General features: G+C 44.6%; 1 protein-coding gene across 2 annotated transcripts in view; it reads left to right on the top strand.

Annotated features, from left to right (window-relative positions):
* The window catches only part of LOC115111262 (serine-rich coiled-coil domain-containing protein 1-like), a 115,826-nt gene that overhangs the window by 64,494 nt on the left and 23,729 nt on the right, over positions 1–27,603 (top strand). Inside the window, exon 10 of one of the 2 annotated variants that reach the window (XM_029637134.2) lies at positions 15,685–15,722. The exons of the other annotated variant lie outside the window; for it this stretch is intronic. Coding sequence (XP_029492994.2) covers positions 15,685–15,687 — 3 coding nt within the window. The 3' untranslated portion in view covers positions 15,688–15,722. The remainder of the gene's footprint in view (positions 1–15,684; positions 15,723–27,603) is intronic. 2 annotated transcript variants of the gene reach the window in all.

Below are 27,603 nucleotides of genomic sequence, written 5' to 3'. Positions count from 1 at the left end.
GTGTGATTTCACAGCATCATCGGACTGAGCTTGCCTTTTGTCTTTGTAGGTCCAATCTTGTTTTTGTCAACGCTGTCAGATTATACAGGGAAGACAGACATCCTTCTCCCTCATGTGGTACCCTTCCTGCAGGCTCATCCTGACATGACCCTCCAGCATGACAATGCCACCAGCCATACTGAGCATTCTGTGTGTGATTTCCTGCAAGACAGGAATGTCAGTGTTCTGCCATGGTCAGTTCAATACCATACTATATACAGGGTCAGTCCAATACCATACTATATACAGGGTCAGTTCCAATAGCGTATTTACAATGTGCCGGGATACTGAAGTGATAGAGGTAGATATGTATAAGGGTAAGATGACTAGGCAACAGGATATAAGATAAACAGAGTAGCAGCAGCTTGAATGTGGATAAGAAGGTCAATGAGGATACAAGGTTAACTCAGGAAGAGGATACAAGGTTAACTCAGGTTAACTCAGGAAGAGGATACAAGGTTAACTCAGGAAGAGGATACAAGGTTAACTCAGGTTAACTCAGGAAGAGGATACAAGGTTAACTCAGGAAGAGGATACAAGGTTAACTCAGGAAGAGGATACAAGGTTAACTCAGGAAGAGGATACAAGGTTAACTCGGAAAGAGGATACAAGGTTAACTCAGGTTAACTCAGAATGAGGATACAAGGTTAACTCTGAAAGAGGATACAAGGTTAACTCAGGTTAACTCAGAATGAGGATACAAGGTTAACTCAGAAAGAGGATACAAGGTTAACTCAGGAAGAGGATACAAGGTTAACTCAGGAAGAGGATACAAGGTTAACTCAGGAAGAGGATACAAGGTTAACTCAGGAAAAGGATACAAGGTTAACTCAGGAAGAGGATACAAGGTTAACTCAGAATGAGGATACAAGGTTAACTCAGAAAGAGGATACAAGGTTAACTCAGGTTAACTCAGAATGAGGATACAAGGTTAACTCAGAAAGAGGATACAAGGTTAACTCAGGAAGAGGATACAAGGTTAACTCAGGAAGAGGATACAAGGTTAACTCAGGAAGAGGATACAAGGTTAACTCAGGAAGAGGATACAAGGTTAACTCAGGAAAGAGGATACAAGGTTAACTCAGGAAGAGGATACAAGGTTAACTCAGAATGAGGATACAAGGTTAACTCAGAAAGAGGATACAAGGTTAACTCAGGTTAACTCAGAATGAGGATACAAGGTTAACTCTGAAAGAGGATACAAGGTTAACTCAGGTTAACTCAGAAAGTCAGCGTTGCTCTTTTGTTAGCTGTTTATCAGTCCTATTGCTTGGGGATAGAAGCTGTTCAAGAGCCTGTTGGTGCCAGATTTCATGCAACGGTACCACGTGCCGTGCAGAAGTAGAGAGTATAGTCTTTGGCTTGGGTGGTTGGAGTCTTTAAGGATTTTCCGGGCCTTCCTATCACACTGCCTGATATAATGTCCTGGATGGCAGGGAGCTCTCCCCGAGTGATGTACTGGGCTGTAGCACCACCCTCTGCCATGAGCTGTCGTCAATGAACAGCATTCTCACATAGGTGTTCATCTTATTCAGGTGGATAGGGGCAGTGTGGAGAGCAATTGAGATTGTGTTATCTATGGATCTGTTGGGGCGGTATGCAAATTGGAATGGGTCTGGGATGATGGAGTTAATGTGTGCCATAACCAGATTATCAAAGCACTTCATGATTACAGATGTGAGATCACCCAATCCTCTGGGTCAGTGACGGCCCTCATAACCGCCTTGATGTTTTTGTTTTCAATGCGTGCATTGAGTTTGTCTGGTAGAGAGGCATCGTTGGGCAGGCCTTCCTTTGTAATCTTTAATGGACTGTAGCCCCTACCACATGCCGTGGGCGTCAGACCCTGTGTAGTATGACTCCACCTTATTCCTATATTGTCCCTTTTCTCGTTTGATGACTGGAGGTCATAGTGGGACTTCTTGTACTTATTCCTGTCCTAGTCTTTTTTATACCTGAAGTTTGGTTGAGAGACGCAAAGTGTTGAGATTTTTAGTATTGCAATTCAAGAGTGAAATCTCCGTAAATGTTTACTCTAAATATTCACGACATAAGCTTCTTCAGCAGACATTGTCACTGGTCTCCACTGGTACTTATTTAAGCTAAGATTGTTCTTCTCCTGTCCGTATCCTTAACCAGCTCATTTAGGTCTCCGTCTCGTCCCCAGTTCTGGATCAACCTCTGCCTCTCCCGACTAATGGTACAGCATGGCAGAAAGTCTTCTTCTTCCCCTCCATGCACATTCTCCCTCTACTCCCTCCTCTTTCTGCCGTCCCTCCATCTGTATCCCCATCTTTATGTTACTGGCTCTGTCCTCCTCCCAGGCCACATATCAGTGCATGCTAAGGTGATTGAATGAGTTCTCGCCTGTGTCCAGAGCACAGCTCTTAACCATAACTCTTCTCGGGCTCCTGACACTGAGTCTAGCAAGGGGGGAAGGGATGAGGAGCAGACGCACCATTAAGCCTGATGTAATGCCAGGGGAGTGTGGGGCGGGCCCTGGAGGTGTGGTCTGGGCGGAGGCAGGGTTATTAGGGCCCTGAACAGAAGAGGGTTTTTACAGTGGTTTTACGGTGACCATCAATTTTTACTGGCAGAGGTCCCTCCATCTGCCTGCTGTACAGCTGCAGCAGCTCCCCCCACCTCCCAGACGCAGCCAGGGTCTTATAAACACAGGAGGCCGGTAAGTGAGGCAGGTGCAACCCAGGGGGAGACGTAAAGGCATGCAGTCAGGGCTTTGGCACTGATCCATACTGGATCAGAGGAAGGTTATGTGAAGGAAGACAGATGTTTCTTCCTGACCTTGTGAACTGACCAGGAGACCATTGTGTACAGGACTAACTCCTGGTCCTACGTCAACAGGACTAACTCCTGGTCCTACGTCAACAGGACTAACTCCTGGTCCTACGTCAACAGGACTAACTCCGGGTCCTACGTCAACAGGACTAACTCCTGGTCCTACGTCAACAGGACTAACTCCTGGTCCTACGTCAACAGGACTAACTCCTGGTCCTACGTCAACAGGACTAACTCCTGGTCCTACGTCAACAGGACTAACTCCTGGTCCTACGTCAACAGGACTAACTCCGGGTCCTACGTCAACAGGACTAACTCCTGGTCCTACGTCAACAGGACTAACTCCTGGTCCTAACGTCAACAGGACTAAACTCCAGGACTAACTCCTGGTACGTCAACAGGACTAACTCAACAGGACTAACTCCTGGTCCTACGTCAACAGGACTAACTCCTCCCTGGTCCTACGTCAACAGGACTAACTCCTGGGTCAGGACTAACGTCAACAGGACTAACTCCGGGTCCTACGTCAACAGGACTAACTCCTGGTCCTACGTCAACAGGACTAACTCCTGGTCCTACGTCAACAGGACTAACTCCGGGTCCTACGTCAACAGGACTAACTCCGGGTCCTACGTCAACAGGACTAACTCCTGGTCCTACGTCAACAGGACTAACCCTGGTCCTACGTCAACAGGACTAACTCCTGGTCCTACGTCAACAGGACTAACTCCTGGTCCTACGTCAACAGGACTAACTCCTGGTCCTACGTCAACAGGACTAAACTCCTGGACTAACTCCTGGTACGTCAACAGGACTAACTCCTGGTCCTACGTCAACAGGACTAAGTCCCTCAACAGGACTAAGTCCTGGTCCTACGTCAACAGGACTAACTCCTGGTCCTACGTCAACAGGACTAACTCCTGGTCCTACGTCAACAGGACTAACTCCTGGCCCTACGTCAACAGGACTAACTCCTGGTCCTGTTGTGTCCTGTCCTGTGTTGTCGTGTTTCCTGCATTGTGGACTACTGGAGAATGATCCCTGCACCGTACTGCACTGTAGACCAGCTAGGCCCTGGCACTGTAGACCAGCTAGGCCCTGGCACTGTAGACCAGCTTGGCCCTGGCACTGTAGACCAGCTAGGCCCTGGCACTGTAGACCAGCTAGGCCCTGGCATCTCTCAGTTAAGGTACTGCTAGACCTTCACCCACCCAACCTTCTTCTCAGTCTGACCCTCGACCCCCAATCATTCCACCCCCGTAAGCCTTGTTTTCCTGTCAGCCTTCTTCCTCCCACCTCATAGTCCTGTGTCGGCTGAGCGGAGGTCACTGCCTCATGCCCTGGCTCACCTCTGGCTGACCTCTCCAGTCTGTGATCCAGGTGCAGTACGGTCTAACCCAGCCACATACCTCCTCTCTGCTAGTTTGGTTTCATTAGGATTTCATCACTGGTTTCATTAGGATTTCTACTGTGTAGTATGAATCAATCACTTTCCCTTTGGTTCATATTGTGGTCCTGTTGCATGATGGGTATACCCGGGTTCTGCCCTTGTTTCTATTCATTTCAGTTCTATGACTGTGGTTTGTTATTAAACAGTCCCCTTCCACCCACTAACAGAGCTGTTGCTTTGGCACGGAGAAGGGTGTGTGTGTTGGTACCAGGTGGACTGGAGGTGTGAGAGGATAGAACAGACAGTGGGCTGCCTTGCCTTCTACCTACAGGGCGGTATAGCAGTTAGGGCGGTAAGCAGGGAGGGCGGTATAGCAGGGAGGGCTGTATAGCAGGGAGGCGGTATAGCAGGGAGGGCGGTAAAGCAGGGAGGGCGGTATAGCAGGGAGGGCGGTATAGCAGGGAGGGCGGTAAGCAGGGAGGGCGGTATAGCAGGGAGGGCTGTATAGCAGGGAGGGCGGTATAGCAGGGAGGGCGGTATAGCAGGAAAGGCGGTATAGCAGGGAGGGCGGTATAGCAGGGAGGGCTGTATAGCAGGGAGGGCTGTATAGCAGGGAGGGCGGTATAGCAGGGAGGGCGGTATAGCAGGGAGGCGGGCAGGGAGGGCTGTATAGCAGGGAGGGCTGTATAGCAGGGAGGGCGGTATAGCAGGGAGGGCTGTATAGCAGGGAGGGCTGTATAGCAGGGAGGGCGGTATAGCAGGGAGGGCTGTATAGCAGGGAGGGCGGTATAGCAGGGAGGGCTGTATAGCAGGGAGGGCGGTATAGCAGGGAGGGCGGTATAGCAGGGAGGGCGGTATAGCAGTTAGGGCGGTATAGCAGGGAGGGCGGTATAGCAGGGAGGGCGGTATAGCAGGGAGGGCGGTATAGCAGTTAGGGCGGTATAGCAGGGAGGGCGGTATAGCAGGGAGGGCGGTATAGCAGTTAGGGCGGTATAGCAGTTAGGGCGGTATAGCAGGGAGGGCGGTATAGCAGGGAGGGCGGTATAGCAGGGAGGGCGGTATAGCAGGGAGGGCGGTATAGCAGTTAGGGCGGTATAGCAGTTAGGGCGGTATAGCAGGGAGGGCGGTATAGCAGGGATGAAAGCTCCTGAGTAGTGTACAAAGGTGGAGCTGCTTGCAGCAGGGGGTTTGTGTGTTTGTCGGGGGTGTGTGTGTTTCTGTGTCTGTCGGGGGTGTGTGTGTTTCTGTGTTTGTCGGGGGTGTGTGTGTTTCTGTGTTTGTCGGGGGTGTGTGTGTTTCTGTGTCTGTCGGGGGTGTGTGTGTTTCTGTGTCTGTCGGGGTGTGTGTGTTTCTGTGTTTTTCGGGGTGTGTGTGTTCCTGTGTTTGTCGGGGGTGTGTGTGTTTCTGTGTCTGTCGGGGTGTGTGTGTTTCTGTGTTTGTCGGGGGTGTGTGTGTTTCTGTGTTTGTCGGGGGTGTGTGTGTTTCTGTGTTTGTCGGGGGTGTGTTTGTTTCTGTGTCTGTCGGGGGTGTGTGTGTTTCTGTGTTTGTCGGGGTGTGTGTGTTTCTGTGGCTGTCGGGGGTGTGTGTTTCTGTGTCTGTCGGGGGTGTGTGTGTTTCTGTGTTTGTCGGGGTGTGTGTTTCTGTGTCTGTCGGGGTGTGTGTTTCTGTGTCTGTCGGGGTGTGCGTTTCTGTGTCTGTCGGGGGTGTGTGTGTTTCTGTGTTTGTCGGGGGTGTGTGTTTCTGTGTCTGTCGGGGGTGTGTGTTTCTGTGTCTGTCGGGGGTGTGTGTTTCTGTGTCTGTCGGGGGTTGTGTGTGTTTCTGTGTCTGTCGGGGGTGTGTGTGTTTCTGTGTCTGTCGGGGGTGTGTGTATTTCTGTGTCTATCATCCCTTTGATCCTTTTTGGGTTTCCCACCGAGGTTCGTCTTGTTGCCTGGTTCAGACATGCAACCATACACAGACGAGTATAGTGATACAAACAACCTGTGAAATACCGCCGGACTGTGGAGTCCGACCACTTCTGAAGGTTGGGGTTGGTAAATGATTTCATCATCTGAGAACATTGCTTGTCATATTCTCTAGGTTGTATTATGTGTATACCAACTCGCATCACAAAGTCACTAGTTTCAAAGCCAGGAGGAAGGTGCATGTTCCTTTTTTCTTTGGGGATCTGTGCTGTTTGAGTTTGTCTGGCTGCTGTGCGTGATGCCCGTGATCGTTTGTGCGTGCGTGCGCTTGTGTTGTGTTTAGTGGAGAGTGTGTCTGCCGATAATTTAAGAGTTGCTCTCTGCTGAATCATTATACAGGATTAAATTGAGATAAGTGCGCTGGCTCCTGGCCAGGCGAGCGTGGGCCAATCTGAACAACTACCATGTTCACAATAATGAGATGTCGTCCCAGAGGAGAAGGGCTACACGCCTCCTAGCACCTCTCTGCTCTGCTGCTATAGCCACTTCCTGTAGTGCCCTTCCAGCCCCTCCCCCTCCTTTATTTGTCACATGCTACACAGACTTTACAGTGAAATGCTTATTTACAAACCCTTAACCAACAATGCAGTTTGAAGAAAATAGAGTTAGGAAAATATTTACTAAATAAACAAAACAAAATAAAGTAACACAATAAAATAACAATAATGGGGCTATATACAGGGGGTACCGAGTCAATGTGCAGGGGGGACAGGTTAGTTGAGGTCATTTGTACATGTAAGTAGGAGTGGAGTGACTTCGGGGTAGAAGCTTTTAAGGAGCCTTTTGGATTGAGATTTGGCTCTCCGGTACCACTTGCCGTGCGGTAGCAAAGAGAACAGTCTATAACTTGGGTGACTGGAGTCTTTGACAATTTTTTTGGGCCTTCCTCTGACACCGCCTAGTATATAGGTCCTGGATGGCAGGAAGCTTGGCCCCAGTGATGTATTGGGCTGTACGTACTACCCTCTGTAGTGCATTACGGTCGAATGCTGAGAAGTTGTTATACCAGGCGGTGATGCAGCCAGTCAAGATTCTCTCGATGGTGCAGCTGTAGAACTTTTGGAGGATCTGGGGACCAAAGCTTTAGTCTTTTGATATTGACAAATCTTTTCCGTCCCCTGAGGGGGAAAAGGCGTTGTCGTGCCATCTTCACGACTTTCTTGGTGTGTTCGGACCATGACAGTTTGTTGGTGAAATGGACACCCAGGAACTTGAAACTCTCAATGCGCTCCACTACAGCCCCGCCGATGTGAATGGGGGCGTGTTCGGCCCTCCTTTTCCTGTTGTCCACGATTATCTCCTTTATCTTGCTCACGTTGAGGGAGAGGTTGTTAAAAAAAGCCAGACTACGGTTTGCAACTGCACATGGGGACAAAGATCATACTTTTTGGAGAATTGTCTGATGGTCGGATGAAACAAAAATAGAACTGTTTGGCCAAATTGACCATCGATATGTTTCGAAGGAAAAGGGGGAGGCTTGCAAGCCGAAGAACACCATCCCAACCGTGCAGCATCATGTTGTGGGGGTGCTTTGCTGCAGGAGGGACTGGTGCACTTCACAAAATAGATGGCATCATGAGGGTGGAAATTATGTGGATATATTGAAGCAACATCTCAAGACATCAGTCAGGAAGTTAAAGCTTGGTTTCAAATGGGTCTTCCAAAGTTGTGGAAAAATGGCTTAAGGACAACCAAACAAAGGTATTGGAGTGGCATTCACAAAGCCCTGACCTCAATCCTATAGAACATTTGTGGGCAGAACTGAAAAAGCGTGTGCGAGCGAGGCCTCCAAACCTGACAGTTCCACCAGCTCTGTCAGGAGGAATGGGCCAAAATTCACCCAACTTATTGTGGGACGCTTGTGGAAGGCTACCCGAAACATTTGACCCAAGTTAAACAATTTAAAGGCAATGCTACCAAATACTATTTGAGTGTATGTAAACTTCTGACCCACTGGGAATGTGATGAAAGAAATAAAATCTGAAATAAATAATTATCTCAGCTAATATTCTGACATTTCACATTCTTAAAATAAAGTGGTGATCCTAACTGACCTAAGACAGGGACTTTTTACTAGGATTAAATATCAGGAATTGTGAAAAACTGAGTTTAAATGTATTTGGCTAAGGTGTATGTAAACTTCCGACTTCAACTGTATATATGCGTAGTCACGTGCATATTACCTCAAATACCTCAACTAACCTGTGTCCCCACACATTGACTTTGTACCGGTACTCCCTGTATATAGTCTTGTTACTGTTATTTTATTGTTGCTCTTTAACCATTGGTAATTTAATCTTTTTTTTAAAGATTTTTGTAAATACCTCTTGAAACTACCCCTCCCGGATCCGGGAGAATTGTCATCAACTACACTAATTAGCATAACGCAACGGACAAAAAAATCTTACTAGAAAATATTCATATTCATGAAATCACAAGTGAGAGCTTAACCTTTTGTTAATCACCCTGTCATCTCAGATTTTGAAATGATGCTTTACAGCCAAAGCAAGACAAGCATTTGTGTAAGTTTATCGATAGCCTAGCATAGCATTATGTCCAACTAGCAGCAGGAAGCTTGGTCACGAAAATCAGAAAAGCAATCAAATTAAATTGTTTACCTTTGATGAGCTTCGGATGCTTTCACTCACGAGACTCCCAGTAAGACAGCAAATGTTCCTTTTGTTCCATAAAGATTGTTTTTATAGCCGAAATACCTCCGTTTCTTGTCCACGTTTTGTTGAGAAATCCACCGGAAATTGCGATCACGACAACGCCGGAAAAACCCCTCCAAATTAGATCCATAATATCGACAGAAACATGGCAAACGTTTTTTATAATCAATCCTCAAGGTGTTTTTCAAATATCTATTCGATAATATATCAACCGGGACAATTGGCTTTTCAGTCGGAGCGAGAGGAACAATGCCCGCCTTTGTCTATTACGCACAAATCACTCTGAGAGCCACCACCTGACCACTGACGCAATGTTGTCGTTCACGCTCATTTTTCAAAATTAAAAGCCTGAAGCTATGTCTAGTGGCTGTAGACACATTAGGGAAGCCATAGAAAAAGGAAAAAATCTGGTTTATATCCCTTTCAATGGGCAATGTGGATGCAGAGGAACACAGGGGTTTCAAAATAAGAGTCACTTCCTGATTGGATTTTTCTCAGGCTTTCGTCTGTAATATAGGTTATGTTATACTCAGACAATATTTTTACAGTTTTGGAAACTTGAGTGTTTTCTATCCTAAGCTGTCAATTATATGCATATTCTAGCATCTAGTCCTGAGAAATAGCCTGTTTACTTTGGGAACGTTATTTTTCAAAAAATGAAAATAGTGCCCCCTAGCCTTAAGAGGTTTTTAACACTTATTTTGATTAAATAAATGTTTGGTTAAGGGCTTGTAAGTAAGCATTTCACTGTAAGGTCTGCACCTGTTCTATTCGGCGCATGTGACAAACAAGATTTGATTTTGATTTGATTTAATTGGAGGCCTATGTAACCCAATTACCAACAGATTGGAAGCCTGTGTGACCCAATTACCAACAGATTGGAGGCCTGTGTGACCCAATTACCAACAGATTGGAGGCCTGTGTGACCCAATTACCAACAGATTGGAAGCCTGTGTGACCCAATTACCAACAGATTGGAGGCCCGTGTAACCCAATTACCAACAGATTGGAGGCCCGTGTAACCCAATTACCAACAGATTGGAGGCCCGTGTAACCCAATTACCAACAGATTGGAGGCCCGTGTGACCCAATTACCAACAGATTGGAGGCCTGTGTAACCAACAAGTGTCATTGTTGCAGCTTTCTATTAGTCATGCCTTTGCACCAGTGAGCAGGGTGAACTTGGTGTCCGTGATAAGTTTGTCAAGGTAACGAACGATGGTCTAAAGTGCTGACAGAAGGCGTGGTGCCCGGTGGGCCAGTGCCCGGTGGGCCGGTGGGTGACTGTCAGCAGAAGGTGAGGCGTGCTCCAGCAGTCCCCCTTCTCCCCCGCGGGCAGGGGGAACAGAACGGGGAGGCAGCACCTCGCTGGGGACAGATGGCCCGACAGACAGGAACAGCTAGGCACAATGAACAAGTTAATAAATAATAATCTCAACAATGACACTGACTACAGGAGGAGGAAGAGGATGGGACAGGGGAGGACAGGCAGCCTAGTTACTGTACACACAGGCAGAGAGATACTGGAGGAGGATGAAGAGGAGGAGGAATAGGACAGGGAGGCCAGATACTGTTCACACAGGCAGGGAGATACTGGAGGAGGAAGAGGAGGATGGGACAGGACATGCAGGCAGCCTAGATACTGTACACACAGGCAGGGAGATACTAGAGGAGGAGGAACAGGACAGGGAGGCCAGATACTGTTCACACAGGCAGGGAGATACAAGAGGAGGACAGGACAGGACATGCAGGCAGCCTAGATACTGTTCACACAGGCAGGGAGATACTAGAGGAGGAAGAGGAGGACAGGACAGGACATGCAGGCAGCCTAGATACTGTAGACACAGGCAGAGAGATACTGGAGGAGGAAGAAGAGGAGGAACAGGACAGGGAGGCCAGATACTGTTCACACAGGCAGGGAGATACTAGAGGAGGAAGAGGAGGACAGGACATGCAGGCAGCCTAGACACGGTAGACACAGGCAAGGAGATACTGGAGGAGAGGGGGGGAGGAGGAGGAGGACGGACTGGACAAGCAGCCTAAATGCACACGGGCAGGCCAGGGAGATGCTGGAGGTGGGAGAAGAGACAGGCAGGCAACCTAAATGGAGGAGGATAAAATAGTTAATTTTCCAGGATACTCCCACTTTGAGCCTATAGTCCGTTTGGTAATATGCACTGTATCATTGTTATATTATGGTGCCATGACACTGACCGGCAGGCAGAGCACATGGTCCTCGATGGGCTGTTTGCTGTGAAATGGAGATGTCCAGTGATTCTGGAACTATTGTTCCAGAACTGGCCTATCGAGAGCATCCTGACCGGTTGCATCACCGCCTGGTATGGCAACTGCAGAGGGTAGTGTGTACGGCCCAGTACATCACTGGGGTCAAGATTCCTGCCATCCAGGAACTACACACTAGGCGGTGTCAGATGAAGGCCCCAAAAATTGTCAAGGACTCCAGTCACCCAAGTCATAGACTGTTCTCTCTGCTACCGGACCAAAAGGCTCCTTAACAGCTTCTACCCCCAAGCCGTAAGACTGATGACTTATTTGTTTTTACATTGCTGCTACTCACTGTTTATTATCTATGCATAGTCACTTTACCCCTACCTACATGTACTAACCAGTACCCTGCACATTGACTTGTTATTGTTACTGCTACTCACTGTTTATTATCTATGCATAGTCACTTTACCCCTACCTACATGTACTAACCAGTACCCTGCACATTGACTTGTTATTGTTACTGCTACTCACTGTTTATTATCTATGCATAGTCACTTTACCCTACCTGTTTATTACATGTACTAACCAGTACCCTGCACATTGACTTGTTATTGTTACTGCTACTCACTGTTTATTATCTATGCATAGTCACTTTACCCCTACCTACATGTACTAACCAGTACCCTGCACATTGACTTGTTATTGTTACTGCTACTCACTGTTTATTATCTATGTATAGTCACTTTACCCCTACCTACATGTACTAACCAGTACCCTGCACATTAACTTGTTACCGGTATCCCCTGTATATAGCCACGTTCTTGTTATTTTATTTTTTACTTTAGTTGATTTGGTAAATATTTTCTTAACTTCTTGACGCTACCCATCCCGTTAGCGGGATCATTTTCGTCAGCAACCGCTGAATAGCATAGCGCAACAGTCAAATAATATTACTAAAAAATATTCATATTCATGAAATCACAAGTGCAATATTGTAAAACGCAGCTTAGCCTTTTGTTAATCCACCTGTCGTCTCAGATTTTGAAATGATGCTTTACAGCGAAAGCAATCCAAGCGTTTGTGTAAGTTTATCAATAGCATAGCATAACATTATGCACACTAAGCATTAAGTAGCTAGGTCACGAAAATCAGAAAAGCAATCAAATTAATCGTTTACCTTTGATCTTCGGATGTTTTCACTCACGAGACTCCCAGTTACACAACAAATGTTCCTTTTGTTCCATTAAGATTATTTTTATACCCAAAATACCTCTGTTTGTTTGTCGTGTTATGTTCAGAAATTCACAGGAAAGAGTGGTCACGACAACGCAGACGTATATTCCAAATAATATCCATCCATGTCCACAGAAACATAATCAATCCTCAGGTTGTTTTTAAAATATATATTCGATAATACACTGCTCAAAAAAATAAAGGGAACACTTAAACAACACAATGTAACTCCAAGTCAATCACACTTCTGTGAAATCAAACTGTCCACTTAGGAAGCAACACTGATCGACAATAAACTTCACATGCTGTTGTGCAAATGGAATAGACAACAGGTGGAAATTATAGGCAATTAGCAAGACACCCCCAATAAAGGAGTGGTTCTGCAGGTGGTGACCACAGACCACTTCTCAGTTCCTATGCTTCCTGGCTGATGTTTTGGTCACTTTTGAATGCTGGCGGTGCTTTCACTCTAGTGGTAGCATGAGACTGAGTCTACAACCCACACAAGTGGCTCAGTTAGTGCAGCTCATCCAGGATGGAACATCAATGCGAGCTGTGGCAAGGTTTGCTGTGTCTGTCAGTGTAGTGTCCAGAGCATGGAGGCGCTACCAGGAGACAGGCCAGTACATCAGGAGACGTGGAGGAGGCCCTGGGAGGGCAACAACCCAGCAGCAGGACCGCTACCTCCGCCTTTGTGCAAAGAGGAGCAGGAGGAGCACTGCCAGAGCCTTGCAAAATTACCTCCAGCAGGCCATAAATGTGCATGTGTCTGCTCAAACGGTCAGAAACAGACTCCATGAGGGTGGTATGAGGGTCCGACGTCCACAGGTGGGGGTTGTGCTTACAGCCCAACACCGTGCAGGACGTTTGGAATTTGCCAGAGAACACCAAGATTGGCAAATTCGCCACTGGGGCCCTGTGCTCTTCACAGATGAAAGCAGGTTCACACTGAGCACATGTGACAGACGTGACAGAGTCTGGAGACGCCGTGGAGAACATTCTGCTGCCTGCAACATCCTCCAGCATGACCGGTTTGGAGGTGGGTCAGTCACGGTGTGTGGTGGCATTTCTTTGGGGGGCCGCACAGCCCTCCATGTGCTCGCCAGAGGTAGCCTGACTGCCATTAGGTACCGAGATGAGATCCTCAGACCCCTTGTGAGACCATATGCTGGTGCGGTTGGCCCTGGGTTCCTCCTAATGCAAGACAATGCTAGACCTCATGTGGCTGGAGTGTGTCAGCAGTTCCTGCAAGAGGAAGGCATTGATGCTATGGACTGGCCCGCCCGTTCCCCAGACCTGAATTCAATTGAGCACATCTGGGACATCATGTCTCGCTCCATCCACCAACGCCACGTTGCACCACAGACTGTCCAGGAGTTGGCGGATGCTTTTGTCCAGGTCTGGGAGGAGATCCCTCAGGAGACCATCCGCCACCTCATCAGGAGCATGCCCAGGCGTTGTAGGGAGGTCATACAGGCACGTGGAGGCCACACACACTACTGAGCCTCATTTTGACTTGTTTTAAGGACATTACATCAAAGTTGGATCAGGCTGTAGTGTGGTTTTCCACTTTAATTTTGAGTATGACTCCAAATCCAGACCTCAATGGGTTGATAAATTTGATTTCCATTGATAATTTTTCGCGGGATTTTGTTGTCAGCACATTCAACTATGTAAGGAAAAAAGTATTTAATAAGAATATTTCATTCATTCAGATCTAGGATGTGTCATTTTAGTGTTCCCTTTATTTTTTTGAGCCGTGTATATCAAACGGATGTGTAGGTTTTTCAATAACACTGGGAGAAACAATGGCCGCTTTACTCTGTAGCGCAAAACTCACTCTGAGAGCCCCCACCTATCCACTTACGCAATGTGATCTTTCACGCTCATTTTTTCAAACTAAAAGCCTGAAACTATGTCTAAAAACTGTTGACACCTTAGGGAAGCCATTGAAAAAGGAATCTGGTTGATATCCCTTTAAATGGAGGATAGGCATGCATAGGAACAGAGGTTTCAAAACAAGAGGCACTTCCTGATAGGAAAATCCAAAGGTTTTTGCCTGCAATATCAGTTCTGTTATATTCACAGACAATATTTTTACAGTTTTGGAAACTTTAGTGTTTTCTATCCTAATATGACAGTTATATGCATATTCTAGTTTCTGGGGCTGAGAAATAGGCAGTTTCAAATGGGTACGTTTTTTTTACCAAAAACGAAAATACTGCCCCCTACACGCAAAATGTTAAGTCTTTCTTGAACTGCATTGTTGGTTAAGGGCTTGTAAGTAAGCATTTCATGGTAAGGTTTGTATTGTATTTGGCTCATGTGACAAATAAAGTTTGATTTGGTTTCATTGCTGTTCTTATCAGTAGGATGTTCTTCCATCTGCCCCCACTGACTCACTGCAAATGGTGATTGGTGCAAATAATAATTGACTGTATGAGCGGGTTAATATAATTACTATCATACCACTGGATGTCAGTAGGGATGACAGGGCGCTAAATGATTCATAGTCTGTCTCTCTCTCACCCCCTCAGCCTTTTGTTAAAGGTTAAGCCAGATTACCATTTTAACAGAGTTGTCTACTCTCAAGTTCCCTTGTTACTTGTCTATTCTATTCTACTTCGCTGCCTTCTGTTGTCTGGCACCAGTGATGTTTCATCCTTCCCCAGAACACACTGTTATTGTATCCTCTTTGTATCCTTTTGTTCTCTTCTCTAACTGTCACTCCACCATCACTCATCATTACTCATTGATTCTATGTCCCCTCTCTGTTCTCATCTCCTTTCTTACATCCCTATTCCTGTGTCCCTCTTTCTCTGCCCCCTCCTCTCCTCCATGTTCATCCCCCCTTTTTCCATCTCCTTGTCTCCTTTTTAGATTCCCCTTATTGCTCGCTTTTCTTTTGCTCCCTCATATTCCTTCTATTGATCCCATTCTTCTCTGTCCTCCGATGTCTCCTTCTCTGGCTTCACTACCCTGTGTTGCACGTAGTCCCGTTAGAATGCTAATTCCAACCATGGTTAACTTCTCTTCGTTCTCCACATTTCTGATGTATGCCATCTGTCCCTTTATGTCCTCTCTTCATGTTGCCACCCAATAAGCATCCAAATGTCCAGTCCTTTTTCTTTAACAAGTTCCCCCGAGAACAATATTGTCAGAATTAGGGGACTTTATGGTGTTTAAATTTATTTGTGACAATTCACAGATTATTGCTCATGTAGGAAGGGATGTTTGAGCTATCCACAATATAATTGAATTCATGTAAACAATTCATGTTGTATGTATTCATCGTGTTTGTCTCTAACATACTCATCTCTCCATATTGTTGTTTTCCCATATCCACTCCTTGGCTTCGCAGTGACCAGCATCATGTGATGTGGCTGAGGCACCATGCAGGTAGGAGATCTCTCTCTGTGTGATGCAGCCAGTCTGCCTGTCTATCTGTCTGCCTGTCTGTAATCAAGGCATGGTGGCACTCCCATCCCTCCCTCTAATCACCAAACACAGAAAACATCCTAATAATGTCATCCTAAATGAATAAATCCCAATGACCCAATCCGGGAAAATACCACTGAAGGTGTTCAAAACAATCACATTTGATTTGCTTGCATCTCCGCCATCACATTAAACGACTGTCCATGTAGGTGTGCTGTCTTTTCATTTTGATCGCTGTCTCTTGGTGAGCAGTCTCCCATGGTTCCATCCTATGGCAGATTGGAATGGATTTTCATACAGTAAAGGTCAGAGTATGACATGTCTATAGAGTCCAATAAAACCAAACATTTACAATGAACAAAAGCAGAGAGAATGCCAAGAGTGTGCAACGCCGTCATCAAGGCAAAGGGTGGCTACTTTTAAGAATCTCAAATATAAAATATATTTGGATTTGTTTGTTTGTTTTTTGATTACTACATGATTCCATATGTGTTATTTCATAGTTTTGATGTCTTCACTATTATTCTACAATGTAGAAAATAGTACAAATAAAGAAACCCTAGAATGAGCAGGTGTGTCCAAACATTTGACTGGTACTGTAAGTATTCAGACCCTTTAGTCAGTACCAAATGCACTGTGAATTTGGTTAGTGTCACCTTTAGCTAACACCGTAACGTTGGCTAATCTTCCTGGGGTCCAACACCAATTAATAAGACATTACAAACAATTTTAAGTGAAGACTTTACAAACATTTAACAAGTAGACTATACAGACAGGTATTTTAATTGACAGGAAACACATTTAACATTAAATTGATGCTTTCTATTTCCCTTCCAGTCATATGGTCTATCGCATTAGATGTTTTTATATTTTTTTCTAGAAGGTGGATTTACTTTTTGCCTGAGAAATATGGATTAGGTAAAGAGTTCCATTCAGCTATGGCTCTAGGTAAAACTGTTGATTTATGTAGAATTTGTCCTTTGCTTGGGTTGTCTTTATATGCCCTTAATTTACTATCGGAAGACTGGAAAATCATTTGTTTTCAACATGAAGCCATGAGAGATTCTGATGCATTTGGATAATATTCATATAGATAGAGCAATGAAGAGATGATCTGGCAGCCCTGTTTAGAGCAATGAAGAGATGATCTGGCAGCCCTGTTTAGAGCAATGAAGAGATGATCTGGCAGCCCTGTTTAGAGCAATGAAGAGATGATCTGGCAGCCCTGTTTAGAGCAATGAAGAGATGATCTGGCAGCCCTGTTTAGAGCAATGAAGAGATGATCTGGCAGCCCTGTTTAGAGCAATGAAGAAATGATCTGGCAGCCCTGTTTAGAGCAATGAAGAGATGATCTGGCAGCCCTGTTTAGAGCAATGAAGAGATGATCTGGCAGCCCTGTTTAGAGCAATGAAGAGATGATCTGGCAGCCCTGTTTAGAGCAATGAAGAGATGATCTGGCAGCCCTGTTTAGAGCAATGAAGAGATGATCTGGCAGCCCTGTTTAGAGCAATGAAGAGATGATCTGGCAGCCCTGTTTAGAGCAATGAAGAGATGATCTGGCAGCCCTGTTTAGAGCAATGAAGAGATGATCTGGCAGCCCTGTTTAGAGCAATGAAGAGATGATCTGGCAGCCCTGTTTAGAGCAATGAAGAGATGATCTGGCAGCCCTGTTTAGAGCAATGAAGAGATGATCTGGCAGCCCTGTTTTGAGCAATGAAGAGATGATCTGGCAGCCCTGTTTAGTGCAATGAAGAGATGATCTGGCAGCCCTGTTTAGAGCAATGAAGAGATGATCTGGCAGCCCTGTTTAGAGCAATGAAGAGATGATCTGGCAGCCCTGTTTAGAGCAATGAAGAGATGATCTGGCAGCCCTGTTTTGAGCCATTTGGAGCTTTTTCATATCTTTCTTTGCTGTAGATGACTGGATAGTGTGATAGGACCAGGGATTTAATCACCTGATTCAGAGTGCAAGACGTTACATACTCTGAACATTTTCTTGTAACAGAAATTCCCTTACCCATAACAATATTATCTGACGCCTAGTAGTTTTCTTTCTTCACTCGCTCTACATGCGTTCTATTCATTGACAAATTCAATTGGGGATCATCAGCAAACATATATCTCGAAACAAATACAATACATTTAGCTTTAGAAATGTTCAACACCACAATTTGTTCATATCAACCCACCATTCTTAGTTTACTACTCAGTACATCTGTTAGCTCATTACATTCTGATGCTGCGCTATACATTGTAGAGTCATCATCATACATTGCCAGTCTTGGTTTGTTCATTACAGAAGGTGAAGACTATATACAGACACCTGTTAGTCAAGCTTATTGAGGTAGTATGTACATGTAGGTACATGTAGGTATCGTTAAAGTGACTATGCATATACAGTGGGGCAAAAAAGTATTTAGTCAGCCACCAATTGTGCAAGTTCTCCCACTTAAAAAGATGAGAGAGGCCTGTAATTTTCATCATAGGTACACGTCAACTATGACAGACAAAATGAGAAAAAACATCCAGAAAATGACATTGTAGGATTTTTCATGAATTTATTTGCAAATTATGGTGGAAAATAAGTATTTGGTCAATAACAAAAGTTTCTCAATACTTTGTTATATACCCTTTGTTGGCAATGACAGAGGTCAAACGTTTTCTGTAAGTCTTCACAAGGTTTTCACACACTGTTGCTGGTATTTTGGCCCATTCCTCCATGCAGATCTCCTCTAGAGCAGTGATGTTTTGGGGCTGTTGCTGGGCAACACAGACTTTCAACTCCCTCCAAAGATTTTCTATGGGGTTGAGATCTGGAGACTGGCTAGGCCACTCCAGGACCTTGAAATGCCACTCCTTCGTTGCCCAGGTGGTGTGTTTGGGATCATTGTCATGCGGAAAGACCCAGCCACATTTCATCTTCAATGCCCTTGCTGATGGAAGGAAGTTTTCACTCAAAATCTCACGATACATGGCCCCATTCATTCTTTCCTTTACACGGATCAGTCGTCCTGGTCCCTTTGCAGAAAAACAGCCCCAAAGCATGATGTTTCCACCCCCATGCTTCACAGTAGATATGGTGTTCTTTGGATGCAACTCAGCATTCTTTGTCCTCCAAACACGACGAGTTGAGTTTTTACCAAAAAGTTCTATTTTGGTTTCATCTGACCATATGACATTCTCCCAATCTTCTTCTGGATCATCCAAATGCTCTCTAGCAAACTTCAGACGGGCCTGGACATGTACTGGCTTAAGCAGGGGGACACGTCTGGCACTGCAGGATTTGAGTCCTTGGTGGCGTAGTGTGTTACTGATGGTAGGCTTTGTTACTTTGGTCCCAACTCTCTGCAGGTCATTCACTAGGTCCCCCCGTGTGGTTCTGGGATTTTTGCTCACCGTTCTTGTGATCCCACGGGGTGAGATCTTGCGTGGAGCCCCAGATCGAGGGAGATTATCAGTGGTCTTGTATGTCTTACATTTCCTAATAATTGCTCCCACAGTTGATTTCTTCAAACCAAGCTGCTTACCTATTGCAGATTCAGTCTTCCCAGCCTGGTGCAGGTCTACAATTTTGTTTCTGGTGTCCTTTGACAGCTCTTTTGTCTTGGCCATAGTGGAGTTTGGAGTGTGACTGTTTGAGGTTGTGGACAGGTGTTTTTATACTGATAACAAGTTCAAACAGGTGCCATTAATACAGGCAACGAGTGGAGGACAGAGGAGCCTCTTAAAGAAGAAGTTACAGGTCTGTGAGAGCCAGAAATCTTGCTTATTTGTAGGTGACCAAATACTTATTTTCCACCATAATTTGCAAATAAATTCATAAAAAATCCTACAATGTGATTTTCTGGATTTTTCCCCCCTCATTTTGTCTGTCATAGTTGAAGTGTACCTATGATGAAAATTACAGGTTTCAGCTTTTTTTGGTCCTCCAATAATCGGTATTGGTCGTTGAAATATCGACCTCTATATTGGAGTGGCCATCACAAAGCCCTGACCTCAATCCTATAGAACATTTGTGGGCAGAACTGAAAAAGCGCATATGAGAAAGGAGTCATACAATCCTGACTCAGTTACACCAGCTCTGTCAGGAGGAATGGGCCAAAATTCACCCAACTTATTGTGGGAAGCTTGTGGAAGGCTACCCGAAACATTTGACCCAAGTTAAACAATTTAAAGGCAATGCTACCAAATACTAATTGAGTGTATGCAAACTTCTGACCCACTGGGAATGTGATGAAAGAAATAAAATCTGAAATAAATCAGTCTCTCTACTAAAATAAAGTGGTTTTCCTAACTGACCCAAGACAGGGAATTTTTACTAGGATTAAATGTCAGGAATTGTGAATAACTGAGTTTAAATGTATTTGGCTAAGGTGTATGTAAACTTCCGACTTCAGCTGTATATGACATGGAGCCATACGTTGGAATCATAGCATTCCTCAACTTGTCCACTTTGCCTGTAAAATATTAATTAAAGTAGTTTGCAATGTCATGTGGTTTTGTAATAAATATTCCCTCTGATTTAACAAAAGAGGCGTACATATTCGAATTCCTTCCCATAATAGCTTTCAACGTTCTCCAGTTTTCCCATCACCCTTCACTTCATTAATGTTGTGCTGATAGAATCCCTTCCTCTTTGCTTTGTTTAGCTTGGTCACAAGATTTCTTCATTCACAATAACTTTTCTTATCAAACAGAGTGCCAGATTTATCTGCTGAGTTTTTTTTTTGGCATCATAACATTGAATCATGAAATTTCTCAGCTCATCATCAATCCATGGGGCACCGTTTGACCTGACAGTGCATTTTCTCAAAGGGGCGTGTTTATCAGCTACACTCATAAATCATTTCTTAAAGGGGCGTGCTTATCAGCTACACTCATAAATCATTTCTTAAAGGGGCGTGCTTATCAGCTATACTCATAAATCATTTCTTAAAGGGGTGTGCTTATCAGCTATACTCATAAATCATTTCTTAAAGGGGCGTGTTTATCAGCTATACTCAAATCATTTCTTAAAGGGGCGTGCTTATCAGCTACACTCATAAATCATTTCTTAAAGGGGCGTGCTTATCAGCTATACTCATAAATCATTTCTTAAAGGGGCGTGCTTATCAGCTATACTCATAAATAATTTCTTAAAGGGGCGTGCTTATCAGCTACACTCAGCTATACTCATCCTTATTACACACTTCTAACCATTGCCCATTCTTAATCTCACCCACAAATGAGTCCTGATTGAACCCTCTGTAGGACCTTGGGTAGATTACAAATGCCTTTGGTATTTTAGTTTTCCTAGTGAGTGTAACCAAGTTACGATCACAACAACCTAGTGCCACTGATACAGCTTTAGAACAATGTTCAGCCATTTTAGTAAAAATGTGATCGTTACAAGTTGATGTGATACCGGACCTATTATGTTCTGGTTGGTAATGTCATAACATGGGTCAGGTTACATACATTGGCAACAGAAATACATTTCTTTTTCATTGGACAGTTGGTGTTAAAAAAAATCTCTTTACCTCCCCCTATTTCCCTATTTTTATCAGATACCTTATCCAACATTTAGCAAATTACATCAAGATATTTCACATGAAATCTATAGCAGCAACCAACTAGTATAGGTCCTTCCGTTGTTTTGCTGGAATATGATTCTAGATGTAAACTGCAGCTCCACCCCCATATCTATTTCTGAACAAATTGTATCCATGTATAGAGATCTCAGCATCCTCAAAAGAAGAGTCCAAGTGAGTCTCTAATATTGCCAATACATTAATATTGTTTGACTGCACTAGACAGCATATTTCATGATTCTTGTTTCTTAAACTGCATATATTCAAGTCTTAAACTGCATATATTCAAGTGAGCAATTTAACAGACCTTTCTTTGGTAGATTTACAGTATTTGGAATCTGAGAGAGAGAGATACTCAGTCAGTGTGTGCGTGCGTGCGTGCGCGTCAACTGTATGAACTAAGAGCTTTAAGGAAACTTGCATGAACATTTAATGTACAGTTGCTCAGTGGGAGCATTAAACGTGTGATCAGTATCGCTACACTGACTGTGTGATAAAAGTTAAGTGCATTCCTACCCAGTGTGTTGACACTCAGTGAAATATGGAGCCTATAAGAACGTTCAGCACCTTCCCTTTACTCACTGTAGTGCACAGTAATTACATGGCTAGCGAGTCTCTGCCGTGTGTGTGTGCGTGCGTGCGTCAGAGCTGGAGTGGCTAATTTAGTGCATGTAAGGCTGTTCTCTTTCTTCCTCTCTTTCCCACTCTCTTTATTTCTCTCTCTTTCCCTCACTCTCTCTCTCTCTCTCTCTCCCCGCCTGTCTCTTTTCATTTTTCTGACTCCAGACCTGGACTTATTAATGAAGGGACATCTGTTTCATGAATGCGGAAAGAGGCCCCAGAGTCCGGTGGACAGGCCTCTCGCAAAAGTTTTCCAAATTTCACCTTCCATTGATCCAGTGGAAGTGTCCCTTCCGTGCAGGTCCAGCCAGCAGCACAAAACCCAGCCCGGGGAATCAGTAATGCCCAACGTCCCCTCTGATCCTGTGAAACGCAGACGCTGCGCTGAAGGGCATATATAATGGAATTTCATTAATCATAGCCCAGGCAGGGGCTTTGGTCTGTTGTGTTATAATAATGCAGACCTGGCAGGCACTGTGGACTAAAAAGCACGATGGGAAAAGAACCCATCCTCGCTAACAAACAGTGAGTTTCTTTGCGTGTGTGTGTGACTTCGCGGCTCCACTTGACAGTCTGTCCTGTGGTCTTGGGTAAACAAGTAACTAATTGATGTGGCCATTGTAAACAGGGTTAGAGTGGAGTGTGGGTTGAGATCTACTGCCTGTCGATGTGCTGTGTCAAGAGAACTGTGTGGCAGTGACTCAGTCACAGCACTCTGGTGGATCATAGTCAAGGTCAGGTGCTGCATGGAGGGATCACGATTCCATTGAGGGTCAGGCTAAATGCGACCCATCTAATTACACTAATTAGCTGAACAATGTCCTCATCAGAATGGAATGTGAACGCACAATTAAAGACACAGGGGGCACAGACCTGATTGAGGTTTCTCAGAGTGTTATCGTTATGGTAACCGTCCCACTTTAAAACGGAGACGGTGAATAGTGTTTTATTTCGTGTTTTTGTGTAAAGAGAGCATTGTTTTGCTGATTTCTGCCAATTTATCTTTTTGTAGTTTGGAATAAGTAGTCAAATGTAACCTGTAACTTAAACTCACGAGCAGTGGTGGGGTGGCGACTGTGGTGGTAAGTGACAGGCTGAGGGATGTGTTAAGACTGCTGCAGGGCACTGTCTATTCCTGGGGCCTTTAGCTCAAGCTTGTAACACTCCTGAATGCTGAAAAAATACTTCATTTTGTTCTTATTAATATTATTGTTTTTTTTTGTACCAGAGCAGGACATGAAAGTGGAAGGATTTAATGATTCAACAGACACCCATACAAGTCATTGATTTGATGTTGAATTGGTTTGAACTAACTCCTCCACAATCCGCTGAGAACTGTTTGAAAAAGTCAAGCCTGCTTCCTGTCATGACTCCTCGCATGAAATTAATCTGCTCTTTTTGTGAGCTTTTGGTCTCGGTTCCCCTGAGGCATTCAGTGATGGCAAGGCTAAGGCTAAACAGTTTTTATCAAAGCCCTTCTGTCAACATCACCAGATATATGAGGTATCGTTCCACAGCGGCTGACATTCAGCCATGATACTCATGCTCTCTACAAGTGCTGTTAATGGGCTAATTACCCATAAGTATGAGCCAAGTCATCGAGGCTATTGTGAAAGGATTTTTCTAGTATTAAATTAGCGTTACTTTTCATTAGCGCAACTGCCGCTATTTGTTTTAATGGTTGTATTAAAGAGCTCTGATTTAATCAAGTGCTACCCATCAGAACGAGAGAAATTAGCCAAGCGAGACATTGACAAGCTAAGTTACATTGGGTTTCTCTTCCCTAATAAAGTACTGAACATGCTTAGTATTGCATGTTGCTCTGTTTTATCCATATAGTGCTTAGGGAGTCATGTGCTAGGAGCACCTGGACTGATGCACCATTGACTCTCATGCAGACTTTGTGTTATGTTCTATGTTCTAATCTCTTTCTATGTCAGGCCCATGGGCTTAGTTTGGTTGGGGTGTGTGTAATGAGCACAAGCTGTGCTGACTACCTGTGTCCGTATGAGTCCCAGGAAAGACCATACCGAGCCATCTGTAGCTTCACTGCATTGGCCAGTGGCAAAATCTCTCGTCTAAGGCTCCTTTCCTGTTTGGCTAATTCAATGGCTGGTTCATTAAAATACCTGAAATAGTATTTGATCCCAGGTCTGGTCTAGATTGTGAATACCTGAGTGAGGAGATACAATGGTTTCTGTTCTTCGTACTGTAAAAACATATCTAAAGCAGAGGTAAGCTAGCCAATAGCTAGCCCAGTTTATTCAACAGGAAATATCAATAGCTTCACCTGCCAATATCTCTACAGTGAGTGCTCTTAATACCTCCGGCATGTGATTGGCCTGTTCAAACATTACTCTGAATATTTAGTTGTGTTCACTTGTACATTCTGGACCAGAGAAATAGTTCTGGTTAGTAGGTTGGGGATTGTGATGCTTCCACAAGGCTCTCTCTGGTGGCCGAGAAAAGACAACTCACTAGATGTTGTTGGTAAGTTGATCTGAAAGGTTATTTCTGGCTACTCCAGATCTCCATAGCCAGATAAGCCTATTCTACAGATGGATTTACATGTTTTAATGACTTTCGGTGTTCAATAATAAAGCCTTAAAGATGAAAAAAAAGTTGAGATTCCCTGCGGTTATATTCTCATTGCCAAAAAAAGGGAAGGTGTTTTTTATGTGCTATTGCCACATCATATTCCCCTTTTAATTACTACAAAGTTCAAAGAAACACTCTGAAAAATTCCCTTTAATAGTTTCACATCATTAAAGATAACACAATTAAAAACGTTTTCAGATTGGGTTTTGCGCTAACCTTTCAATTGAACTCATCTATTTTAAGCAATGAAAGAGAACTCGTTTACAATCCGCACACAGGAAAATAATATATATATATATATATATATATATATATATATATATATATACATACATACATACATACATACATACATACATACACACATACACACACACACACACACACACACACACAACAGTTGATCATCAGTTCTTCTTACATTGCTGACCCGGGATACAATTAATTGGAGGGTTTAGAGCATCCTACTAGGAAACCAGTTTAATCAGCATATGTTTCAAAAGGGAGAATTATGATTGTATTTCATAAGAATGGAATGGATTCTGAAATGAATTAGCTTCTTCTAATTCTCTGGACAGATGACTGTACAGTGTGAGTGGGACAAGGGGGACAGCAGCAGAGCAGGAACCCACGTGAGCATGTGGGAGAGAGAGACTGGGAGAAACAGTTGCTATGGCCGCTCAGACAGATATGACATGGGACTCATTCTTAGTGTAAGCTTTCTTGTTGCACTTATCCTCCATGCCCTGAGAGAATACCGAGCTGTAGAATGATTTATTTTTTTAAATGAGATTGCGGACAGTGAGAGTGGCCTTGGTGAAAAGGCAGTCTTTTTTTGCCTCTCCAAGGCTTAAGGAATACAGCAGCCACATAGGCAAGGTATTTTTTATTTTCAGAGAATGCAGGAATATTCTGTCTTTGACAACCCTTTACCACTGAAACTGTGTGTGTGTGTGTGTGTGTGTGTGTGTGTGTGTGTGTGTGTGTGTGTGTGTTCGTGTGTGTGCACAGTTTGACATATGCTTCTTAGTAGCCTGCTATTTTGGTCTGTTCAAGGCAACCAGCCCCCATGCTTGTCTTACTGTATGTGGGCCAGTCAATCATGGTGGTTCGAGGACATGGAGAGACCGACATGGTTACAGAGCAGCAAATGGAGAAGGGCGCCATGGTGACAGAGCAGCAAATAGTGAAGGGCGCCATGGTGACAGAGCAGCAAATAGTGAAGGGCGCCATGGTGACAGAGCAGCAAATAGTGAAGGGCGCCATGGTGACAGAGCAGCAAATAGTGAAGGGCGCCATGGTGACAGAGCAGAAAATAGTGAAGGGCGCCATGGTGACAGAGCAGCAAATAGTGAAGGGCGCCATGGTGACAGAGCAGCAAATAGTGAAGGGCGCCATGGTGACAGAGAAGCAAATAGTGAAGGGCGCCATGGTGACAGAGCAGCAAATAGTGAAGGGCGCCATGGTGACAGAGCAGCAAATAGTGAAGGGCGCCATGGTGACAGAGCAGCAAATAGTGAAGGGCGCCATGGTGACAGAGCAGCAAATAGTGAAGGGCGCCATGGTGACAGAGCAGCAAATAGTGAAGGGCGCCATGGTGACAGAGCAGCAAATAGTGAAGGGCGCCATGGTGACAGAGAAGCAAATAGTGAAGGGCGCCATGGTGACAGAGCAGCAAATAGTGAAGGGCGCCATGGTGACAGAGCAGCAAACAGTGAAGGGCGCCATGGTGACAGAGCAGCAAACAGTGAAGGGCGCCATGGTGCAGCAAATAGTGAAGGGCGCCATGGTGACAGAGCAGCAAATAGTGAAGGGCGCCATGGTGACAGAGCAGCAAATAGTGAAGGGCGCCATGGTGATAGAGCAGCAAATGGAGAAGGGCGCCATGGTGACAGAGCAGCAAATGGAGAAGGGCGCCATGGTGATAGAGCAGCAAATGGAGAAGGGCGCCATGGTGACAGAGCAGAAAATGGAGAAGGGCGCCATGGTGACAGAGAAGCAAATGGAGAAGGGTGCCATGGTGACACAGATTTAAAAGCACATCATAAAGTGATTGGGCGAGAAGTTGGACTGACTCCCCAGACAGCCTCTCTTAGGAAAGTGGAGTGTGTTGGAGAGAGAGGGAATAAGAGTTGCAGAGAATCTGTCTACATTTTGGTCTGTGCCTCCCGTCACCTCCCGTTTGGACTGAGAAGGGAGAGGTTATTTTTTACAACTCCCTGAACTTGTCTGAACATATACTGGCTTTGACTGTCTGTACCAAGAGAACACGGTCCCTGAGGAAGATTGGATTCATTTGTCACTGTGTATGTCTATGCCCCGATTTAGATCACTTGGCTCACTGAGCGCATGAATTCAAAGTCCTTACACAGTAATTAGACTACAGTAATGTCTTTGTACGTTTGTCTTATGCTAATATAAAGAATTCCTCTCATGTGTAACGGGTAATCCTCATACATGATAATTACTAGCCAGACATTACAGATGGGGAAAAAAGAGAGAAATTACACTTCAAAGCCAAACCTGTACAGGCATGGTGTTGGGCAGTACTTAAAACTAATGTCAAATATCCCAAAAAACACAAAAGCAGCATTACCTTGATTGAAAACAGTCATTTAAAACGAACCTCCAAGACAGTATTAGTGGTAATAACAGCAGCAGTTATGCAACAACTAACACGGATATAATTCAGGAACGCAACGTTACATTTGCTAGACTGCGATCGCAACAATTAAGAGAGCAATTAAAATTGCCTTATGTTTGAAACAAACCCCAGATCAGTGGAGGAATATCACACAGGGCTGAGAGAAACAAGGACAGGAGGAGGTAGCAGCAGAGTAAAGTGTTTAAAGAGATGAAACATTCAACCAAAGCCTCATTTAGTTGTACTCTTTGTGTGAGTGCAGGGATGGGGCCAGTGAGAGTAGAATAAATACATAGGGTAGACTGGATGTACATGAAGAATTACAACACAGAAAAATAGCTGGTCGTGACTTTTCTTCAGAAAGCTCTGGATCCTTAGTCAGTTTTGTCCATTTGGTCAATACCTTTTT

This window comes from Oncorhynchus nerka, linkage group LG27 (genome assembly GCF_034236695.1).
Source record: "Oncorhynchus nerka isolate Pitt River linkage group LG27, Oner_Uvic_2.0, whole genome shotgun sequence".
In the NCBI taxonomy this organism is placed as follows: Eukaryota; Metazoa; Chordata; class Actinopteri; order Salmoniformes; family Salmonidae; genus Oncorhynchus; species Oncorhynchus nerka.
The sequence above is the reverse complement of the archived record's forward strand: the minus strand, read 5'-3'. Positions and strand labels throughout refer to the sequence as shown.